At 38.4% G+C, this 25,089-nt stretch overlaps 1 protein-coding gene across 3 annotated transcripts in view; it reads left to right on the top strand.

The window, feature by feature from the left end:
• Nucleotides 1–6,398: 6,398 nt before the first annotated feature.
• Nucleotides 6,399–25,089, top strand: part of RIT2 (Ras like without CAAX 2) — a 213,165-nt gene continuing 194,474 nt past the window's right edge. For all 3 annotated transcript variants that reach the window (XM_031507344.2, XM_021538919.3, XM_077790111.1), the window contains exon 1: nucleotides 6,399–6,718. In XM_031507344.2, coding sequence (XP_031363204.2) covers nucleotides 6,616–6,718 — 103 coding nt within the window. In that variant the 5' untranslated portion in view covers nucleotides 6,399–6,615. The remainder of the gene's footprint in view (nucleotides 6,719–25,089) is intronic.

The following is a 25,089-nucleotide window of genomic DNA, read 5'->3' as shown; positions in this document are numbered from 1 at the left end:
AGTCCAAGCCTCTGTTACTCCAAAAGTTGCTAAATGTTCCTCTGTTCAACATGGTAAACAACATGTTCAATGGGAGATTCAGCTAGCCAATCCAATTTTCTTGAAAAAACATTTCACTAATGATTTTAAAGGAACTGCCTTTGTGTTTCTTACCATTGTTGAGCAAAATTATGCACTTAGTTCTGATAGTTTTTAATCACAATAGATTTAAGAACTAAAGTACTCCCTTCTGTTCAATCAACCAATAAACAACTTGATTTCTAGAAAAAAAATCATAATGGATAATAATCCATAGCATTAAAAAAGTTTAAGTCAGAGAAATTAAAATTTATTCTGTTTGGTCTTTCCCTGGTGAAGCTAGAGCTAATCTTACATTTACTCAGTATACACAGTGGAGTGGAAAGCATATGAATGACTGATCACAAATGAAATTCAAGAGTCTATCTACTCTTTTTCTTTTTTCTTTTTCCCTTTTTTTTTTTTCCTGATACACTATTTTACATGGTTCAGAGTGAAAACGTGAAGCTCAAGAAGTGATTTTCAGGTAGAAGAACTTTGGGGATGCAAATATTATTATTTATAAATTTTTTAAGATAAAACTGAAATGCGAGAATGTTTTTGTGGGCTTTTTTTAGCAGTCCAAATTGAAATGGAAATAATTAACTTTTTTTTTTTTTCCCCTATAAACCAATATTACAAGGATGACTGAAAAGGAACAGCTTGGTAGAACATTAAAAGTCAGAAATTCTGACAATTCCAGTAGACTGTGATCTGTCCCTGAGGGCATTCAAATATAGATCAGAAAATAAAAGGAAAAGAATGTGTCTCTTATTGCTGATTGCTTGTGTTTATTGTAACTTGACATGCACTGGTAGTAGGTGTAAATCCATATTGTGTGAAGTCTTGAAGGACTAATGTGGACAGATTTGGGACCAACACTTCAAGACAAGCAGTGGATTGTCTTTGGGAACACAAGTGGCATTAAAGGTCAATAAACGAACTGTGGAGGAGAATTCATAGAGTATCTTTTCTAGGGAAAAATAGGAAACCTGAGAGCAAAAGAAGAAACAGGAACACAACAATTCTTCATACTTACAAAGCTTTTTTGATTTACTAGCCAGATATTTAAAAATGTGTTTGGTATGTTCACTATAATTGCCTTTTCATAATAGCAGCAGTAAATAGGATGAAAAGTGATAATCTTATTCTGTGATAAGGACATTTGGGTTTCAAAGATATTTCTAATGGAATAGCAAGGCAATTTATTTTAGAAACGGAGTAATTTCTCACTCTGGAAGACTTTAATGTATGGCTAAGTAAATATTGTTCAATTTACTTGCATGGATTTGTGGCATGGGGCAGGGATGAAAAAGATGACCTCATCAAAGCTCATCTAATGCTATTTATGTGGTATTTCTTCTTATAGTCATGCTTATAATTTTCCTTCCTAACCAAAGAAGCAGAAGTAGAAGGTGTGTCAATTTAAAATAAACCTACATTCCTTCTCACAGGAAACATGTTCTTATGGAGCAAGGCTTTAAGATCTCTCAGATTCTCACATTCTGAATATCAGTCTTGCCTTTTAAAGTGTAGAAGCCTTATCTGTGGGTGTAATTAAAATTCAACAGAAATCCATAAATGGCCCAGAATCATTAGTATTTCTAGACAGTTAGGATCATAAATCATTTGTGAAACTTTATTGGAAACCCAGAGAAAAAAGCTTTTCCCTTTGAAATAGTCTAAGACATGACCTTCAATGTTTCTGTTCTGTATGGAGTTAATCACTTGTAGGGATTTTAAAGTTAATATTGTATGAGTGCTCTCAAGAATGTGATAAACTGCCCATATTTCTCAAACCTTTGTACAGCAGGCACAGTATTATTTGGGCTGTTTAAACTGGGATAACCAAAGGGGAGCTTCTTTTCTGTGACAAACTTTTCTTTGACAAGACCAGGAACAAATTCCTTTACTCTCAAGACTCTGAAGTGGTTTCACATTTTCTGCTAACAGTCAGTCTTGCATCTTTCCTCCTACCATTTGCTTTTTCTTCAAGACATGCTGATAAGGCTTATTTCAGCAGGAGCAGGGCTGAAATGTGCCTAACATGAGGGACAGCAACAAGAACTTCAGAACAAATGGCATTTATTTAGCAGCTGAGGACCCATCTTCAAGGTGTAAGGTTCTCAAGTGTCCAGTCAAGTACACTGTGTGTGACATAATGTATCATACCACAGATGAGAAATTTGCAGAATAGAAGAGGGATGGGGATTATTGAAGGAAGTCAGGGTGCCTGTGGCAGGTGAGAGATTGAACCACTGGATATTTCTAGTAGGAATCTGAATTCCAAAACCACAGAGATGCTTCTGTAGTCTATTGGAGGTCCCTTAGCAATGTGATTCAGAGGTGTTCAGCATATTTGAGATTGAATATAGTAAACATGCTAATGTAAAATTTAAGTTAAGAATTTTTTAGGTCCCCTAGAAATTACTTTATTATGCTAGCTTTCCTCAGAATTGAACAAGTTAAGCTGGTGTGCCAAATGTTTTTTTTTTTTTTTTTTCCCTCAGGAGCAGGTTAAATCAGTTCTCCAGTTCTGTGCAATGATTTCTGCATTAGCACTTTTTCTTGTCATAGCAGCATTTCAACAATTCAGCAGGTTGGCCTTATATGCCTTTTTATGAGGGATATTTTTTTACATTTTCTCCCTCTGCTATATCTAATGTGTAAACGTGAGGGACAAAAGATTGGTTAGTGTTTCCATTATGGCATGGATCTCCTTGGGCTCATGTATATTCACTATTATTAGACAGTTCATATGCCTTTAACCCATCACTTAATGGAGCACAAATCAGTCAAGATTTGCATTTTGATTGCTATTCAAGTTTCCAAACTCATGAACTCCCTGTCTAAAGACAGGAATATTTATCCAGGTTAATTGATAAAATCTCCTTAACATAAAGTGCTCTAGGAAACAATTTCAGAACACTTACAAGTTGTATTAACATCTCATTATTTTATTCAACAGCCCCACATCAAGAGGGGATGTAGGATGAATGACAAATGTTTCCTAATGGCATTTTATCTAGACAAAACCTCATCTCTTTTAAGATATCTTTATGTTTTTTTTCTTAAGATCCAAGTGTCCTTAATAACTTTTCAGCCTTAGCTAACAAAACCTGAATTTATACAAAGCAGTTGCTAGAGTCTGAATGCTGAATGGTTTGATTGCTTGCTGTATATTACAAATTTTAATAGAAAATTAAAAAGAAAAAGAAGAGGAAAAATCAGAATTACCATAAAGTCATAAGCAATATGTAAACAGGAATAGAACTAAATTTCTTAAATAAATGATTCATTACAGGCTAGTACTCCAAGCTTTTTTCCACTTTTACACTGACTCTTTTATTTGCCTAAGGACAGCTTCCTATGCATTTACATCATGATAAATGTGTCTTTAAAGCAGTGAAGCAGAGATAAAATAGATGGTTGGAATTTGCTGTGGAATGTCACACCCTGTAAAAACTCCAGTGCCTCAGGTTAAATAGTTGTACAGATTTAGTACAGTTTATTCCTATTATTTGTAAAATATTTATGTAGCTGATTTTCCCCCTATAATAATAAGTGTTTCAGACCAAGTAATTTCAAATTATCTCAGTATTAATTTTTATTGGCAGCAGACTAAAAGTAAACCCTTGTACTTTACTGCTCTGGTGGGAGAAGGAAGACTAATTGGTGTTATTATAAATGGATATAAAACTAAATACTTCTTCTCCACTACTGAATTGACTGAAATTAGGGCAGAGGAGGCTCTTTGTCAATAACAAGTTACAATGAAAACCAATTAGAACAAGTCCTGTATTATAAATAGGAATGTAGTATTACCTTTTCAATCTATGGACAAATCTCTGGAATTTAGGAGGATATGTCTATCCAATATGTTTATTTATGTAATGTAATAATACTTAATAAACTGGTAAAGTTAAATAAACATGTATGTGTCTTTAGAGCAAGTATTTTAAGTGTTTAATTCTCATCAACAAATACTTCTGCTCTTTCAGGCAAAAAAGTGCTGTCAATTTTTTTCTTATTTTTCTTAAAAGATGAAGTGGCTTTCTACTTAGTTGTCTTACTCATCTTCCTGCTCTAACATAATTCCATTTTGTAGCCTCTTCCATTTCACAAATTCCTTCCCCATGTACTATCTCTAAACAAAAGAAGAAATTGACTTACCACTTTTCTATGACAAACATCTGGAACAGCTGAGAAAAAAAATCTGGCTCATTCTTGTCTATCATGTATACATTATGTTCACTAATATTTTTTATAGAAATATATTTTGCTTAGGTTGCCTTTTTTATGTCATGCCCACAGCCACTCACTTTCCTGACATTGTAATGTCAGCCAAATGTTCCTGACAGGTATGGGAAGAAAAGCTCCTCAGGAGAAGGTTGCTGTGTTGGGAGATTACCAGAAAAACCCAGCTGTTCTAAGCAGTGGTTTTGATATCATTACTAGTTTTATCTACTGTATCGATAATGAGCACACATGAATGGTTTTAATGAAACTTAAATTCTAATCACAATGGGGATTAACTGACCTACCTGTCTGCCTTGCTGAAATTCAATATTTAGATACCATATTTTTATATGCAGCATTTCCTCTTTACGTCCTACTTTATGCTCTGATGAGCAAACCCTTCTGAGTTCTGAGGTTTCCATCCAGACATAAATACAGGCACGCTGCCCTGGCACTACAGAGTTGCTTGCAGCAGGGTTGGCTCAGAAGTCCCTCAGGACAGTAGCAGGTCCTGACTCTGGACGACTTCTCAGAAAACAGTGACTCTGCCCTCTTTTGCTGCCTGGCTGAAAGAAGACCATCATACTTGGATTTCTCTCTGGTTTTCCAGGAACTGTTCATGTGAGTACTCCTTCAGGAAGATATGATGGTTTTAATAGTCCAATACAGAATTAATATTAGTCGATATTTTATTTTTTTTTCATTACAAGATCAGTTATACTGTCCATGTTTCAAGCATCAACATATTTCTTTAGTTGTTACTTTTCTTAAGGTTTTGTTTTGTTTTGTTTTGTTATTTTTTTTTTTAACTTGATTACTTTCTGTTCCATCAACTGTCTCCTAAGTTTTTATTAGGAGGGAAAATGAGTATTCATGTTCTGTTCACCTTCTCCATTCTAATAATTATTATCATCATATATATGTATCTGTACTTTTTTAATAAAGTATTTAATTAGCCCATTAAGTTACCTTTCTAAACTATATATGCCCTTCTACACCTTTTCCTCTCCTTAATTTTCTTTAAATCGTATCCTGCATCAGTCTATGATTTTTTTTTCATTTCTTTTTCCATTTTTAATTCTATGCTATTCTTAAGTAGTACCATGTGTTTACTCTCTGTGAAATTATTGGAAGAATGGACAGATGAAGGTGTCTGACTTCAAAAATACTTTATCGGCTGCTTTTCCTGCTTCCATTTCCATGTCACCTTATAATAGTTACCTCTGTTGTGAAAGTTCAGCACTTCCAAAGGAGTACAAGCTTTGCTTTCCACTCATTTTGCAGTAGATGACTTTTGATCCCCCAGAATATCAAATAACAGTTAAAACTGTGCAATATCTTATTATTTATCATGTTCTTTAAATAGACTAGATGTTCTAAGAACAAAATCATAAATCAATGAGGACCTTCTGTGTTTTATTTTAAGTTTTCATTGGATAATTTCAGTGAGAGATTTTCACACTGAATGTCATTCACCAGCCTGGTAAGTTAAATCACTTGATATTAGTATTAAATATATTTTAAAAGTATTTTGCTTTGTTAACACTTTTTCTGAACAAATAAATATATCCCTTTCTCTTCAGTCCTTATCACCTTCAGAAATTGCATGGAAAAAGAAGGGAAACAACAAGTAAAGTTGTTGGTTTTCCCCCCACAGTATCAGGTTTACTTCTGCAAATAATTGATGCAAACTGAACTTAAATGAGTATTGATCTGGGTACAAATCTAGCCCTAAAAAACTTCTGTGTTTGCAGCAAGCTTCATGAAGAAAAAAGGCTCTTAAAAGTTGTTACTTGTTTCACTTGTAATAGTATCAAGTGTAAAACTAGCAGATTTGATGATGATAGGATGCATACCTAACTCAAGGTGAAAAGAAGGTTGTCTCATTCGTTTAAAGATTCAGGCAAGTACTACATAGAATAACAAGCTTCATAATTAAGAAATTTGATCCATTTTATTTTGCTGAAGTATCTGATCTATTCAATGATGCTGCAGCCTCAGAGGAACCAGACCTCTTAAGCCCCACAAAACTGCTGCTGTCCAGGAAGAGAAACAGAGAACGATACAGAGCTGGGAGGGGGCAGAGAGAGATTTTTATTGGAAGCTGTTAAAGTGGTTGCTATGAGACCTTCTCCAGCTAACACCGGCACAGCAGTGTGTGAGGCTGTTAAATCATAGCTCTTGCATTATACCTTCCCTTTCTGCCTTTTTTTTTTTTTCTTTTTCCCTAACACAGCTTTTGTAGTTGTTTAAGATCAGAGAAAGCACCTGCCAGTTGCTTTTTCTTCTGTTTCAGTCCCTTCTGCTGCTTCGTGCAAGATGGAGCTAGAAAATGCAGTGATCAGCTCCACGAGCAGTTCTTCAGCAGGCTCCAGAGAGTACAAGGTAGTGATGCTGGGAGCAGGGGGAGTTGGCAAGAGCGGTAAGTTTCAGTAACAATATTTTGGGAGAGAAGGGGTGAATTAGGAGCATAGAGTTCACTGGAAAAGGACATTGTTTAATGAGGGGTTTCATTCCTCTTTCTCTTGCACATGGCTTGGATAAAAGACTATAGTTCGTGACTGGGGCAATGAGTCAGCTTAATTTGTTGCAGACTGAAATGCTGAAAGTCTTTTTAATTGGTTATTTGTATAGGACTGACCTTGGGTGTGTTGTGTGTGAGGAGAGAGCAGCCAGGCTGCTGCTGTGAGTTTAACAGCAAGCGCCCATGTCACTCTCCCACTTGGTGGGGGCTGGTGATTTGCTGGACAATGTGGATGTAACTTGTTGGCCTGAGGATACTTGTGCTCAGGAAGAAATCAAACTAACTGCAAAGTCAGCTGTACAGTGTAGAATGTGGGGGAATTCCTGAAGTGACTCTGTTTTCTTCCCCACTTTTTTTTTTTCTTTTTTTTTTTTCTTTTTTTTTTTTTTCTTTTTTTTTTTTTTTTTTTTTTGAGTGTCATTGTGGCTCAGCTGAGTTTAGTCTCCTCTCTGGTCTGGACAGATAGAGCATGCCAGCCTGTCTCACTCCAGGCTATGAGGTAGATTTGTAGCATATTTTAATATCTCTGTCTACAGCTGGCAAGATATGCTAGTGCCTGACAATGATATCTCTTCAGAGGAGTCATTATTTTCCCCGGACAGTGTTTTCTTTTTCCCAGATATTATCAGCTTTGATTTATTCTCGCTGAAACCAGCATTCTCTGTTCTTACAAAGACTTTGCTGAACATGCAGAGTTTGTCTCAGAAGTCAGTATATTGAGCTGGCCACAGAACAAGAATTTGATTACATCTTCTGGAAATTCAAATAAACAACAGAAAAAGAAAAATAAATTGCAAAAAGCAGGATTATATAATATAATGCATACCAGCTAGATTCCAAGGAATTTTCAGGATAAATAGCTGTGACACTAAACTGTAATAACTGTATAGATTGAACAAGTTTTATTTATATTCAATTAATAATATGATGTATAGGTGCAAAAAGTTAAAATGTGAGTGAACATAATTTTCCTTCTGTATCCATAATCTTTATGGTTTTGATATATTTGGCTTCAACTTCAGTGGCACATCTTTCAATGAAAGGTATTTCCCATCAGTATTACTTTACCAAGCAAACAGTTCTTTCACAGATGTTACTATATAATCACCATATAAAATGAGAAAGAACAAAATACTGGTAATCTTGGGGTAAATTTCTGCAAATTCAGATTATATTTTCCATAGAAAAGCAGATATCCAGGATGTGCCAGCTGAAACTTTCAGTAAAATATCTTTTTATTTTCCCCTTGCTTAAGTATTTTTTAATTTCTTTTTCTTGGTTTTTTTTTTTTTTTTTTTTTTGGGGTTTTTTTTTTTTTTTTTTGTCCCTGAGTGTGTCCAAAAGATGGCAGCAATTTCCCCCACCCCCAAGCATATGTTTGTAGGAATAATGTAATTGTGAAAATTTGTTCACCACAAAGTATTACAAACTATACTGCATTCAAAGCATGACTGAATCATAACAACCAAACTTTACACATACATGGCGGAAATCTCTTAGATAAAAGTTGAAATCACAAATTTAGTTAATTGAAATTTCTGTGTTCAGAAAATGTTAGCTGTTAATTTAATGAGAATAAAACCTTTATATCTGTGGATTGAATAAGGTATGATACATCTCCAAAGCTGAGAAACATAAATAACAAGTAGAATTGTGTGGTCAAAAAGAAACTAAACTGGGATTAACTGGATATTTATGAAATTCTATTGTAAAATTGCAAACTTTCTCTTGTTACCATGAAAGTGAAACTGCTAGGTGGAAAAAAAAATACCTTGGAAACTGAATATTATTAAGCGTTCATAAGAAAGCAGGTGGGCAGTTCAGCATTTACTTGCTATGAACTTCTGATGCGTAATGGACCTGAAATATTTTGGTAGAATCCTGAGAGATAGTCCAACTGATATAATTCAGAGAGAGATAAAAAGTAAAAATAGATGTCATTCCATAAATCATTAATTCATTCTGACTGTTACATAAACAGGATTAATTTACACTGGATTGTAAATAGAAAAAGGCATTAATGACTACTTTCATTGTACAATATGAACTCTGCTTTTCCCCAGTGAGCTAAATACAGTGTGTCCAGGAAATTATTAATATAGCCATAAAAATGAATCTGAGTACAATAAGGATGAAAGAAAAAAAAAGTTGTTTCCAATTTTGATTTTGAAAAATCAGTGATATGTGAATAACATCCTGCCTTCTTTTTCCTGTCTTCTTCCTCCTTCTTTGCTTTTAAGTTGTGATAGAAACAGTAACAGCTGGGGTTAAATTACTGAGTGGGAAACCTCTTTCAGATGAAAGCCTTTCCATTCCTCAATTCACTCAAATATTAAATAATTTGGAATGAATTTTCCATAGGAACCAAGCTGCAAAAACGTCAAGATTTCTTTTTACACTGGATGTAGTTCACTTCCAGAGGTCCCCTGGGCATTTTGGTCTTGTGGATCCAACCCTCCCCTGCTCTCTACATGTGACACTTGCAAATAGGGTGTAATGAACAGGAGGAGACCAAAAATGAATGTTCTTTGGGCATTGGATTACTCAGGCTTGTCTCTTCACTTCTCTGCTCAATGATGGCAGACAGTCCAGGAGGACAGGCAGCATCCTTTTATTTGTCCTATTCAGTGTGATGTAAGTTTCACAGGAATTGGTAGAAGATTAATTCTGTGTATCCCAGTCTGACACCCATCACATGCAGAGTTATAATGTGTAAACTGCAAATGATCTGAGAATTGTTACCTAATAGTTCTCACATTTCAAAATCAATTTTAGAAAACTAATAGTAATTATAAAAAAAAAAGTTTGACCTTATTTATAGGAGGGAAAAACCACCACCTCAAAACACAGCTCTAGAAGAAACAGGTAATAGTTGTGTCTAATGAAAATGTACAAAGTTAGCTGTAAATTTTTATAGGAGTTGATTTCTGTACTGTAATTATGGAGTATATTCCCTAGAATGAGTTATCCCTTCTAAGACTTATGGAAAGAGATTTTTTCAGAGAAATATGTTGATTTTTTATGTTGTGTAAGCTGTGCTTGTCGTCAAGAACATCCAGTAGAGGCTGATGCAAGTTCAGACCAAAGTTACGCTAGAGCCAATAATTAAATTGAAATTAAACTGAAGTGAATAAAGTAAATTTTGTATTGACTCCCATTCAATTATAGTTCATATCAAAATTATATATTTCTAATTTTAGTCATATTTCAATTAAGAATACTAATTTGGTGTCTGTTCTTCTCTGCTGTGATGACAAATATCAGGCCACCTCAGTGCCACTCAAACTTACATGAAGTTACCTGACAGAGAGCTCATACCATAAGAACCTTGGAGTTCTGAAACCCATTTTATTCACAAATACCTTTAGAGATCACAAAAAAAGGTGCTCTCATCTTGCCTGATGCAGATCAGACCTCTGGGGTTAGCTCTGTTTTTCAGTTTTACAAATAAAAAATCATGCATAGAAGAGCCTTTCAATCCCAGGCCCATCCATTGCTGCATTTTATTTAGCAAACCAGTTACACTGATAACAATACTTAACTGCAGCACATTCTGCAAAACATTAGTGATGATTAACCCAGGGCTTGCAAAGTGACTGCTAAAAAGAACAAATTGATGTTCCTGTGCAACTGAATAAAATAAAAAAATTCCCTCTGATGAAAAATTTTTACTTAAGCAATCTCCAAACACTGATCAGATTGCACCATAACCCACCTTTATGTGCATCTTCTTGGCTGAATAAAAATATTGTTTTAGCATTTTCTTGGCTTTTTTTTGTTTGATTGTTTTTTTCCTAACCCTGGTTAACAATGATTTATTTAAGGCTGAACATGAGCTACAGTTATACTCCAGGTAAATAAAATTACATGTTTATGCATAGCATAGGTTTATCATAGGTGAAAAGTGAATTTCTATTTGGCTGTATTATGGAAGTTTATTTTTCAAACTGATTGTCAGATGATCTGTTGCCACCATATAAAATTTGAAGATATTTTAAAATAATTGCCTAAAGACTTTTGTAAAACTAATCTGCTTCCAGTTTAATTGTATATTGGAAAGTATTTAGAAATGTATTTTCAGGCTTCAATCTTAAAAAGAATAAAAAGGAATAGATGAGAAGAAATTGAGAAAAGATTCTCTCAAGGATATCGGGGGAATAGTATGAGAAAATATATCCTCAGACTGGGCTGGCTAAGGGAGGCATTCCATTGATTTCCTTGATTTTTGTTTTGTTTTGCTTTGTTAGTTTTTTCTAGTGTGGCATAAAGGCTGTGTTTCTACAGATGCAGGTGACTCATCCAATTAATTTCAAGATCATGTGTACACAAAAACTTCCAAAATGCGTGAAAACAATTATGTTCTGTGGGACATGGGAACTTCAGTATGAGGAATTAGATTAAATCTGCAATTTTATTTCATTTATGTGCTCAGCTACCTTTTGTTTTTTTTCTGGACAGGTTTTACCTCTTATTCTGCCTTGATAAAGCAAATTATGTGCCTATTATTTTCAAGCATGTCCTCATAACAAGAGTCTCCAGTAAATAGAGCACCATGGAATGTTTGCTGGAGAGCTGACCCACTGCAGCTGTTTGCAAACTCTCTGGAGATAAATTAATGTGTGATCCAGGTTACACTGGAAAGGATGAAGGGCAAAGGTAGAGATTCCACTGGTATTAAAAGTTCTGAGCTTGAAAAGCACCACCTGGGCCTGCTGATGTTGTTCTTTACCCCACCACCGGGCCTGGTGCCACAGAGCGCTCTCCAGACATTGATCAAAACCTCAGCAGCACTTTTTTTTTTTATTTTATTTTTTTTTTTTTTTTTTTTTTTTTTTTTTTTTTGGAGGGAGCTTGTTTTGATTCAGTCTCTTATTTTCCCTAGCAATATTTTCAGGTACAGCTGTGCTTCCCTAAATGCCTGGTAAATTAATCAAAGGAAAGGTTCTGGCCTTCTCTCATGCCCTGAGGCAAGACAATCACCAGGGTGAAAGTGTTGGATTTAGTTACTGCTCAATATGAGTCAAGGTGAAAAAAGTTCCCTTTCAAGTGCTTGGGCATGCTGTGGATTAGAGCTAAGGCAAACTAAATTTCTTATTTACCCCTCAAAGTCCATACAACAGTAGGTTTTGCTGTTTAAATTTTTTCTTCTTCTCTTCTAACTGCAAAAATACCAGTTTAAGTGGAGAAGAAATTGGGATACTTATTAACAAAGACACAGATGTGTATGCCATGTGAAAATAATTGCTTGTTCCCTTATTATTCTCTGTCTGAAAAGTAAACAAACAAAAAAATAGTAATCCAGATTTTTATTTCCTCGGATTTCAGGGAAATTATTGAAATTGTTCAGATTTAAAAAGAAATAAAAAAGGAAGGATGAAAGAATATGTATTTTTTTACTAGACTTAAACTTCCTTCTTAGTAACAGTTCTGAAAGGGTAAGGGTAAGACTATTCAAAATGATGTATAAATTCCTTTGGTCACCTCATGATGCTGCCTGCATAATTCTGATGCAGAATTGTGGGTGTTTCATGCAATATAATGGTGGTGCACATTGTATTTTTTGCCATGAAAAAGCAAACAAACACCTTGTATAGAAGGCCCACCAATACCAGACAATCACATTCCCAGGTATGGGTAAATTCCAGTTTTCTTCTAAACCAGATTAAGCTCTAGAATTGTACAAAGGCCGAGTTCCTGTAGGTTTATGATCTTTGATAACAAAACTGTCCATATATTTTACTTTACTTCAAAGGTAGATAATTGAATTTGCTTTAAGCTTGTTTCAAGATTTTGTGTAATTCTAACTTCTAGACATTTTATCTTGTCTCTTTGCTAACATCTTTGTTAAAATCTGTGTTTTCTATTAATATTTGTGGACAATGGACACTTTTCTTTCACTGCAATACACTGAATAGATGAAACTTCACTTTTAGGACCTTATTTTCCTGCTCAGAGCATCTATATGCTTAATTATAGAGCCCTAATATTTCCACATCAACTTTCTGAGTATGAATTCCAAAAAAATTGACATACTCTTCTATTAGTGGCCTTATTAGAAGAAAGATTGCCTGTTAGTTTCCTCTGTGGAGTTATTTTTTTTCCTCAGAGAATAATGAATTGTTTTATTCAGGTGTAGTTCAGAGAGGTCACATATAGAGAAATATCTGTAGTAACTTGAAGCTATTTTCTTTTTCCCCCAGTGCAGTCACCTGTACTATCACATCTCTCATGATGACCTAAATTCTACATTTTCATATGTGTTACCTTATTTGGGACTATTAAATCTGAGAAATCAAATTATTCTGGACACGTTTCTGATATTTTCATTTATCTTTAGTGTACATCTATCCACTTAAAAGGGTTAAATACATTATTTATTAATATTTTTCTTTTGCCTATGGGCATACATTGTGGACAGAATTTTTTGCTTTGGGGAAATGAGTAAAAGATATTTGCATTATTTTGTCAGTTCATATAGTTCAATGGTTATAGGGGTAGAGGATTCATTTATACCCTCTGTATTTAATGTTGGGCATTTCTGAATGTGTGATACCAACTCACTGCTGAGAAATCTGACTGGAGTCCTGGATTCTTCAGCACTAGAGGATGCCTGATAAATAGGACAGAGTTCAAAGAAAACCAACAGAGATGATAAAAGGAGTGACACAGTTAGATATATGATGACAAACTACTATGACTATACTCAGATTGCTGCTGCAGACGGTAATTCATGATTCTTTATTGTGCAAATTGCATATGTATACAGACATGCAATGTAAATGGATACAGCTGTCATGTGAATGGGTTGATTTATCCAGCTTCTCCTATCATAACATCCAGATGATAAATATCCACCTGGATAAGGCAAATAAAATAAAATGGGAGTGGCCACTTCCATGCCCCTTTGGAACAGGGGATGGAGAACTCATAATATTTAAAAGTAATGAATATCAAAAGAAGAACACATATATTCCAAAATTTGAGGAGGAAAGCAGCCAGAATTGCTTTGTGGAGAGTAACAAGTGATGAAATTGCAGTTAGAAGATGTAAAATTAGAGGTATACAAGACCTTCAAGACAAACTTCCCTTTTTAAGGGGCATATGCCCTTAATTATTTGCTCAAAAGCAAGGTGGAGCAGATTGTGGAAGAGTCTTTGAAAGAATAGGATGATGAAAGTTCAGTTAGTCTAAGGGCTTTACATTAAGAAAGAATATGTTACAGAGATTGAACATTAAAGAGCAAATATACCAGAACAGGAAAAGCATTTAGAGTTTTCAAATTCTCTTAGGAGGACTAGTATCATCTTCAAAATTATGAGATGAGAAAAAAATCATCAGGACTTTTGCTGATGTAGCACTAATAATGTAGGTATACATCAGTTTTCTTTGTTTTCAGACTGCTAAACAGAGATGCTTAAGCCAATCTCAAGATTTGTTGTGCACAAAAAAAAGTCATTTATGTTGCTTTAAACAAAATTAAAATGTGTCCTTCTGACTATAAAGGCTCCAGTAGAACTGGAAATATGCTGAGATAGTACCCTGAAAGCATAGGCTACCTCATATATGTGTTGGGTAGTGGTGCAGATGGAAGGCAAACAGATTTGTTAGCTCACCTCCTGCTGTTCTCTGCTGCAGGGGTGGAAATGGAATTTAATGATTCTGGGTCTTCACCTACACTGCCTCTCTGTGAACAATTATGTGAAGAAATCAAGGGAATGGCCAGAAGGTGAGCTGGGGGAGATTTGGTTTGGATATCAGGCAAAGGTTCTTCCCCAAGGGGGTGTATGGGCAATAAGAGGTTCCTCAGGGAATGGTCACAGCACCAGACTGACATAGATCAAGAAGCATTTAGACAATGTTCTCAGGCAGGGGGTGGCATTCTTGTGGATGGCCCTGCTCAGGGCCAAGAGATGGATTTGATGATCCTTGTAAGCCCGTTCCAAGTCAGGGTATTCTATCATTTAAAGTGATTAATACTTACAGAAGGTTATATTAATGAGTCTGCTTTTCATGGTGTTTCATTAAAACTGATCTTCACTTAGAGTGAAGATTTCAGTGACTTGAGCACTGCTCAGCTTTTCCCATTCACAGTGCTTGCTATAAAGAGACAGAAAATCTTCCAGGCTATTGCTCAACAACAGGAATTGGACTATCAAGGACTCTCCTAGTTTCAGCCACACACAAATCTGCCATTTGAAATGTCCAGATCAAGTTTCAAACAAGGCAACAAGCACCGTTTCATGACAATGACTGGCCACTGTCGGTATCTTTGCTGTAAACAATCTGTTGAGGCAGCCACAGGAATCATTTCCCTTCCAAGCCATCCCTGCTGCTGAGCCCAGCCATCTGCAGCATTTTTGGCATTTGCTATCAGCTAGAAATTGGATGAGATTAATTCCTTTAAGGACACTCTTGAAAGCACAATTAAGATTTTTTTTCCTTCTTCTGTTTCTGCTTTCATCTCTTCTCTTTCTATACTTTCCATTTTATTTCCTTCCATTCCTCTGGTTATCCTTTTCCACTTTTAATTTGTCCTTTGACTTTGACTAGTCTCCCTTTAGGCCTGCAAGCCTATCTAATTTTCTTTTCTGTGAGGTGGAAGTCTCATGCTCACACAACTCCGATGACAGGAATTGGGTGTTACCAGACTGTTGTGCAGGATCCCAATTTTAGAGGAATTCTGTTGAGAAGGCACTGTTCTGCAAATAATGAAATCTTCTAAAGCATCACCTGCCCATAAGCAGTGGAGACACTGGCTAAATTCACTATTTTTCAAGGTGGGTGTGGAAAATCCAAAAGATGAGGATGTCAATGTGTGCATAAAAGGCTATCTGAGGAGATGCCAAATGTTGCTGCCAAAGTCTCCAAAAAAGTTATATTTGCAACACACATAGTCAGTGTTTTATGTTTTCATTAAACTAGTTATTTCAGGAGTCCCAAAGGTGGGCTCACAAATATTTATATGTTTTAAAAATTTAATTTCTTAAGCTTTGGCAAAGTAAGAGCTGTAATCATCTGAGAGACTGATGCACATAGTTCTTCTTCAGTTACACTGATTACAGTTATGAGAAGAGCTGTTGTGTAATTTCTTTCCTTGCAATCTCCTTGAAGTGCTAATGTAGTTCTATAATTCTTGTCCATTTTCACATGCCCAAAATAAATGAATCCTAGGTGAAAGTCATATTCTCTGTCAAATCCTGATTCCTGTACTAACTTGATTGCTCTGTCAGATTATGTGATTCCTTCAGTAACTTTGCCAGTTTACTACCTGCAGGACAGCTTGCTATGTTGCACTGAACTTTTCTCTGATGAACAGGATCTGCAGTGCCTTTACAGAAATGTCTCTAGCAGTTTGCAAAATGTGTACTGTTATTTTAGATTTTTATTCAGGATGTTCAAAACCAAACTCAAATGTTGTCAAATTCTCTGTTGTTTCAAAAACAGTAGCTTCTTAAGTCACCCAGAATGTCTGGCAGGCATTAAAAATCCCCCTTCTCCAAATTTTTTCTGGACTTTATAATATAGGAATGATGTTCTCAGTTTGATTAAAAAGCAGTCATTAGAAATTTTGTTCACAGTGAATAATTTTGGGCTGCATGGTGACAAGATCATTTGCTCACACACAGCATGCTCAAGCTCTGTTCTGTGCAGTATCTGACACTGGGCACAGCCCAAGGATGCGTTTCTGGGATTCATGAGGGTTCCATATGTTTGTAGATAAGCTCTAGAAATACATTATTTCTCTCCTGGGATTTGTAGAGAAAAGGAACAATCTATTACATCATACAAGTATATAATGTATAATATATGAGCTCCAGCAACCAGGTTCTTGTGCCTTTCTTCCATTTATGGCAGTTTAAATTAATTTCCCAGAGTAAAATAAAAAAGTGAATTTGTAACATAATCTCTCTCTCAGTGTATATTCTGTTTAATAGTCTGTTCCTATAAAGGTGGAAGTCAAAAGCCCCATTTTTCAAATCTTTCCCAAGACACTAAAAGTTATTAAATGTCTGACGTAACAAGGAGTGCATCACATAAACTTCCTATATTTTCTTCTTTTTTCTGCCGGATAACATGCTCAAAATGACAATTGGCTATGATATTTAATGATGAGGAAGGGATTAGGAAAAAAATCAAAAGAGAAGATATAAAAGAAGAAATCCAAGCAATTTGTATGGGAAATATTAACAGGTATCAACAATTAAGAATAGAAAAAATAGAAACGTAGAAAACATTTGAGAAAATAGAAAACTAGAAACAGATGAGTAAAAGAATGATAAGGCAGTAAAGGGATAGAAGGGAAATGCAGAAATTTGTACTTCAAAGAGCACTGGTTTCAGATGCTGTCTTTCCACTGCAGTTATCCTACAAGGCACTAATAGTCCATGGTAATATTCCAAAACCTGCTGCACATATTGGTAACCAAAACGCACACAGAAGTCATGTAAAGGGATCATTTTCCTTCATCTGTGAACTTCTTAACCCATGTTCCTCACTCAGTGGCTCTCTGGAGTAGGAAGCTGGAGAGGCATCATCTCAGCTGTAGACTGGCAGGGGTCAATGTCTTCTGCTAGGTGACAAGCCATAGGACAATGGAAAATGTCTTCCATGTTGTGCCAGGGGAGGTTTAGGCTGAAAACTAGGAAATATTTCTTCAGAGGAAGGATGCTCAGGCATTGCAAAAGGCTGTCCAGAGCAGTGGTGGATTCACCAGTTCTGGAAGTATTAAAAGAACTTGTGCATGTGGAGGTTAGGGATGTGGTTTTGTGGTGATCCTGTAAATTCTGAATTAATGGCTGAGCTCGATGATCTTAGGGCTCTTTTAAAACCTTAATTTTTGTATGATTCTGTGATTCTAAGTCTTCTGAGCACAGGCCTTTTTTGCTCTCCTCAGCCATGTACAAAGCTGTGTAAATCCGACATTAATATAAATTTATGGGGTGCTAGGCAAAGTGATGTTTCTCGTGCCTGGTGTTCTGACAACCATCCAGAATGGAGAGGAGTCTGTGGGTCTCAGCCTTAGCAATATGTAACACCCTGTGAAATCAGTGGGAGGCACAGCATTTATCAGGCTCTTCTGTGTTCTTTGAAGAACTAGATTCCTCCTCACACAAAAAATCTTCATAAGAATTATGAATCACAGTGATGCTAGAAGGATATCTCCTTTGGTACTAAGAAATAAAATTCTGTTTCCCCCTAATCTGGGAAAAAAAATGGCAAGATGTGAAACAAATATATGTGTTTCTCTATATTTTCTTTCATCTTTTGTGACCCAGCTCTTACCTTGGCTCTCACTTCCCATCTTTTACTGCTCATAAAAAATATAAACAAACCGCTACTTCACTATAATAAATTTTGAGCAAGTGGCAGTAGGAGGAAAAATCTAAGCAAAATGCCAGTGACTGTAAACAAATTTAAATACACATATCCCTGAAACATGTTAATGAAATGTTTATTTACTGTAAAATAACACAAATTTTCCCTCTTTAAGGAAAATAGATGTTATTGGCAGTGTGTTATTCAAAGAATCTGTGAAAAACTCTGTGAGATAACAACTTGGGCTGAATGATAGTGACAGCATATTTAAAGAATAGGATTGGTGATGGAAGGTTTTTTCTTTATTTCCACTTAGCTAAAAATAACTATGGACCAAATGGTTTGTGAAGCTGTGTTTTATGTTTCTAAAGCATCACTGTACACACCAGATTAATTTTAGTCTATTAAGTTTTTAGCAATACTTGAACCAATTTTGTGTGCTGGGATACTTTGGGGTGGTGTAATTCAAATACATTTTCAAGCTTGTGAATAAGATGCATTTCTGATTGTTTGTAGGAAAAAAATGCAGAAATTGAAATTTTTATTCTATAAAATGTTAATTGTTCCCTTTCTGACTCCGAGCATCACAAATAAAGTTGGTAAAAATCATAGACAGCAAGTACTTTACAGTGTTGAAACAACTGGGAATAAACTTTAGCACCATGAATGTTAATTTAGTCACAACAAAAAGCAGGATGTGGATTGGGAACAGATGAGATACCTTGTAGTAGACATAATTGCTCAGGAAATTACCTAGGTAGACACAGTACCACTTTGTACTGTGATGAAAGTTTCTGAGGAAATCAAATATTTCCTGGCTCACAGTCAAAGTTCAATGCCATAGAAAAATACTGTGAATAATTAGTTTCAGGTTGCATAACAAGCTGCCAAAAAATCATTAAGATGTTGGTGATAGAATTATTTGCTTCTGAGTACTAATTCCTTCCACCGACCTTTATCTCTTTTCTTCTTGCAGGGTCTCCCTCTAAATATATGATAGAATTTATTGAGGAGTAGGAAATGTATATATCACCTATTTATGTTAGAAAATGATGTAGAGCTCAGGCTATCTTTCAAAATTATTTTTATTTTTTCCACAGATTTGCTGTAAGTGTATTTCCTGCCAATAAAATATTTTACCAGGAAAATGGCAATGTGGAAGGGCTTAGATTTGCAATCTATTGAAAAAATGGCTATTTTGTTCCCATTTTATTTTATTTATATGTCTAGTTTATTTCTGTATTTATATGAATCTCAGGATGTTTAACACACCATGAATTTCTCACAATGGCACAGTGTTTAAAAGTTACCTATCTTCAGAACCCTCTCTAGCTAAACTGACAACCAAATACATATTTGTTTACTTAGTGGAAAACCAAGATAGGATGGGCCTTATTTGTTCTGTCAGTGTCTTATGTGTCATATCTGTTCAGCTCAGTGATTACTGTCAGTATTGCAGCATTTAAAAGAAGACCTGAAGAGAGTGGAAATGTGATTTGTGTTCTGTGCTGCTTCACACATCACAAAGAAAACTGGCAGCTTGACCTTAACAGTAGAGCAGAAAGAATACAACTCTTTTTTTTGTACACTAGGAGTTCCAGCCAAATGAATGCATCTTAATGGGGAAGTCACTCATGCCAGAGTAGGTGGGGAGGTGAGGGAAACAGGAAAATATTGTGCAGCTGAAAAAAAAAAAAAAAATCTGTGTTTATTCCTGATTCTCTCTTTGAAATTACTATAGAACGCCTTGACCCCTGTTTTCTGCCTTACCCACTGAAATATCTGAATTAAAGTGGTTAAAGGAGTGCATGGTTAAGTGGGACGGAGCAGAGAGAGGGAAAGATGAAGGAATTACCCTTATAATTTCTATAGAATTGGAGAGAAGCATCAGACAACATTGTGTCCAGCTAATATAATAGCACAGTTCATAAGAGCATTGAAAAAGCAATGAACCTCAAAAGTGTTTTGTATTTGATACATTATGGAGGAAAACAGCTAACAGGATTAATATTTCTGAGCTGCAGGAGAGTTTCTAAAGTTTAAAACCTAAGCCTTTGGTTACGGAATTACTAGTGGATTGATCACAACCAACATCCAAAAGCAATTATGGTGGATTGATCCAGCTAGAGTCATTCCCCAGTCCTACAGGGAGGGAGGGAGGGAGGGAGGGAGGAAGGAAGGGAGGAAGGAAGAAAGGAAGGAAGGGAGGGAGGAAGGAAGGAAGGAAGGAAGGAAGGAAGGAAGGAAGGAAGGAAGGAAGGAAGGAAGGAAGGAAGGAAGGAAGGAAGGAAGGAAGGAAGGAGGAAGGGAGGGAGGGAAGGGAGGGAGGGAAGGGAGGGAGAGAGGGAAGGGAGGGAGAGAGGGAGAGAGGAAGGGGAAGAAAGAAAGGCTTGTGACTTGAGATATCAGTTAAAGAGCTGAAACAAAAGCTGTGAATACAAGCAAATTTAAGAATTTATTTGCTAATTCTCACTGTGAGCAGTTTTTTATCCTTTTCCTGTAAATCAGTGTCTTGGCTCACATAGTGGCTGCTCAGGAATACACATGCCATAACCATGAATGATTCTGCTTCTTTCTGCTTTCTTTGAGTTTTTATTACTGAGTACAATATCATTTGATATGAATATCTCTGTAATCAGTTCAGATCAGCTGTCTACCTGTGTGTCCCCACAGGTTCTTGACTACTCCTGCTGGATGCACAGTGGGAAAAAGGGAAAGACTTTATATGATACAGAACAGTTCCTCAATGACCAAAACATTGGTGAATTATCAACACTGGTTAAGTCACAGAACCAAAATCTGCCTCCATAGGGGCTGCTGTGAGGAAAATTAACTTCACTACAGCCACCTCCAGTACACAAATTTATAGCATGAAAAGGAGTAAAGGAAATGTGGGACTTTTTTGTAGCTTGAGTCTATGTCTTGGTTAGACAAGACAGGAGTCTGTGAAAGAGGGCAAAGCCTCCTGTGCAATGGAGAACGGCAAACCCCCCTCCCTCTGAATTACGAGGATCTTTAAATTAAAAGGCTCTCAGGCAAAGATATGGGAGTGGGAGTAACAATTCTTTACTAGGAGAAAACTAGACAACAATTTAAAAAGGAAAATGCAATCGGTACAAACAAAACTAGTGAAAGAAAAAGTCTAGAACCTGAGGAATGCCAGTATCAGGTTTTGCTGGGACAATTGTTTTCCCTTGCAATAGTTGATGAGTTGCAGCTGAAGTGGTGATCTTTAGAAGGGTATAATTTTCCTCTGAAGATCTGGTGGCAGTGGGGGCCGGTCTTCCTCTGCGCCGGGGTTGCCTCTGAGCTCCGCTGCCGTCGCCTCTGCGCGCGCCGGCTGCTTCGCTGCGGGTGCCGCCGAAGAGAGAGCGAGAGAGAGCTGCTTTCCCCGGGAATCCCGCGAAGAGAGAGAGAGAGAGCTGCTTCTCTCGGAGTCCCGCAAAGAAGAGGGAGAGCTGCTTCTCTCGGAATCCCGCGAAGAGAGAGTGAGAGAGCTGCTTCCCCCCTCTGGGTGGGACCCCTCACGGCGTTACATTTTTTCAGCCTTTCATTGAATCAGTCAAAGGTGTATACACAAACCATTGTCTCTGAGAGAGATAACAAAAAACCTGTCCAACCGGTTCGCCTTCGACAGATGGCAAATGGAATACAAGCTTATCTTACAACCCAGGACATTATCCACCCCTTATTCTATTTCCATCTGCACACCATGGAATCTTACACCCAGTTCTCTCTTAAGACTAAGTTTCCCTGTGGTACACAGCGGGTCTCCCCATCTTCCTGCATTACCCACCAAGTGTAACCAGGTCCTTGAGCAAAGACAATCCCACGAATGGGTTGGTCTTTGCCTGAGGTGGGATTAATCCAAACAGTTTTCCCTAAAATACCTTTCATATGTACTACAGGGACCTTATCTCCATCTACTGCGTGTAAGGGTTCTGACTGAGCAGGGCCAGCTCGATTGACAGACCCCCGGGTGTTGACCATCCAGGTTGCTTTTGCCAGGTTAATTTCCCAGTTTCTAAATGTTCCCCCACCGAGTGCCTTCAGGGTAGTCTTAAGGAGTCCGTTGCACCGTTCAACTTTGCCGGCAGCTGGAGCATGATAGGGAATATGATATATCCATTCGATACCATGTTCTCTGGCCCAGGTGTTGATAAGGCTGTTCTTGAAATGGGTGCCGTTGTCAGACTCAATTCTCTCAGGGGTGCCGTGTCTCCACAGGACTTGTTTTTCCAAGCCTAAGATGGTGTTCCGGGCAGTGGCATGAGGTACAGGGAAAGTCTCCAGCCATCCAGTGGTGGCTTCTACCATGGTCAGCACGTAGCGCTTGCCTTGGCGTGTCTGGGGCAGTGTGATGTAGTCAATCTGCCAGGCCTCCCCATACTTGTACTTGGACCACCGCCCACCATACCATAGGGGCTTCACCCTCTTGGCCTGTTTGATGGCAGCACACGTCTCACAGTCATGGATAACCTGGGAAACACTGTCCATGGTTAGATCCACCCCTCGGTCTCGTGCCCACTTGTAGGTGGCATCTCTGCCCTGATGACCTGAGGCATCATGAGCCCATCGAGCCAGGAACAACTCCCCCTTATGGTGCCAATCTAAGTCTATCTTTGACACCTCTATTTTTGCTGCCTGATCTACCTGCTCGTTGTTCCGGTGCTCCTCATTAGCCCGACTTTTGGGGACATGGGCATCTACATGACGGACTTTCACCGTCAGCTTTTCCACCCGAGAGGCAATGTCTTTCCATATATCAGCAGCCCAGATTGGCTTTCCTCTACGTTGCCAGTTGGCCTTTCTCCACCTTCCCAGCCAGCCCCACAGAGCATTGGCTACCATCCATGAATCAGTATAAAGGTAGAGCTTTGGCCACTTTTCCCTTTCAGCAATGTCCAGAGCCAGCTGAACGGCCTTGAGTTCAGCGAGTTGGCTCGATCCACCTTCTCCTTCGGTAGCTTGTGCAACTTGGCGTGTGGGGCTCCATACGGCTGCTTTCCACTTCCGGTTCATCCCTACGATGCGACAGGAACCGTCAGTGAAAAGAGCGTAGCAGGTCTCCTCTGCTGGTAGTTGGTTGTATGGTGGAGCTTCTTCAGCCCTTGCCACTTGTACCTGCTCCTCATCATCAGTGAGACCAAAGTTTTCACCTTCTGGCCAGTTCGTAATTATCTCCAAAATCCCAGGGCGATTCAGGTTTCCAATACGGGCGCGTTGAGTGATGAGGGCAATCCATTTGCTCCATGTGGCGTCAGTGGCATGGTGGGTAGTAGGAACCTTTCCTTTAAACATCCACCCCAGCACCGGTAGTCGGGGTGCCAGGAGGAGTTGTGTTTCTGTGCCAATTACTTCCGAGGCTGCTTGAACTCCTTCAAAGGCAGCCAAGATTTCCTTCTCTGTGGGAGTGTAGTTGGCTTCAGACCCTCTGTAACTTCGGCTCCAGAATCCCAGTGGTCGGCCTCGAGTCTCCCCAGGCACTTTCTGCCAAAGGCTCCAAGACAACCCATGGTTCCCGGCTGCAGAGTAGAGCACATTCTTGACCTCTGGTCCCGTTCTGACTGGGCCAAGGGCTACAGCATGAGCGATCTCCTGCTTGATCTGGGTGAAGGCTTGTTGCTGCTCAGGGCCCCAGTGGAAATCATTCTTCTTTCGGGTAACCAGATAAAGAGGGCTCACAATCTGGCTATACTCAGGAATGTGCATTCTCCAGAAACCTATGGCACCCAGGAAAGCTTGTGTTTCCTTTTTGCTGGTTGGTGGGGACATAGCTGTGATCTTGTTGATGACCTCAGTGGGAATCTGGCGCCGTCCATCTTGCCATTTCACTCCCAGGAACTGGATCTCTCGGGCAGGTCCCTTGACTTTGCTCTTCTTGACGGCAAAGCCAGCTTCTAGTAGTATCTGGATGATCCTCTCACCTTTCTCAAACACTTCTGCCGCTGTGCTCCCCCACACAATGATGTCATCAATGTATTGCAGGTGTTCTGGAGCCTCACCCTTTTCTAGTGCAGCCTGGATCAGTCCATGGCAGATGGTGGGGCTGTGTTTCCACCCCTGGGGCAGTCGGTTCCAGGTGTACTGCACGCCCCTCCAGGTGAAAGCAAACTGAGGCCTGCATTCTGCTGCCAGAGGAATGGAGAAAAACGCATTAGCAATATCAATGGTGGCATACCACTTTGCTGCCTTGGACTCCAGCTCGTACTGGAGTTCCAGCATGTCCGGCACAGCAGCGCTCAGCGGTGGAGTCACTTCATTTAAGCCACGATAGTCCACAGTCAATCTCCATTCTTTGTCAGATTTGCGCACAGGCCAGATGGGGCTGTTGAAGGGTGAGTGGGTTTTGCTGACCACCCCTTGGCTCTCCAGCTCCCGAATCATTTTGTGGATGGGGATCACGGCATCTCGATCCGTCCGATACTGCCGGCGGTGCACTGTCGAGGTCGCAATTGGCACGCGTTGTTCTTCCACCCTTAGGAGTCCTACTGCAGAGGGGTTTTCTGACAGTCCAGGCAAGGTGTTCAATTGCTTAATGTCTTCTGCCTCTACAGCGGCTATTCCAAAAGCCCACCTGAGTCCCTTTGGGTCTTTGTAATATCCGTTCCGGAGGAAGTCTATACCTAGGATACACGGAGCATCTGGGCCAGTCACTATAGGGTGTTTCTTCCACTCCTTCCCAGTCAGGCTCACCTCAGCTTCCACCAGAGTCAATTGTTGTGATCCCCCTGTCACACCAGCAATGGAAACAGGCTCTGCCCCCACATGTCCCGATGGTATCAGAGTACACTGTGCACCAGTATCAACTAAAGCATCATATTTTTGTGGCTCTGATGTGCCAGGCCATCGGATCCACACTGTCCAGAAGATCCGGTTTTCCCGTGCCTCTCCCTGGCTAGAGACAGGGCCCCTCTAACACTGGTTATCATTCCTTCCCTGGGCATACATAC

Source organism: Lonchura striata, chromosome Z, assembly GCF_046129695.1.
Source record: "Lonchura striata isolate bLonStr1 chromosome Z, bLonStr1.mat, whole genome shotgun sequence".
Classification (NCBI taxonomy): Eukaryota; Metazoa; Chordata; class Aves; order Passeriformes; family Estrildidae; genus Lonchura; species Lonchura striata.
This window is presented reverse-complemented; position numbering and strand designations above follow the sequence as displayed.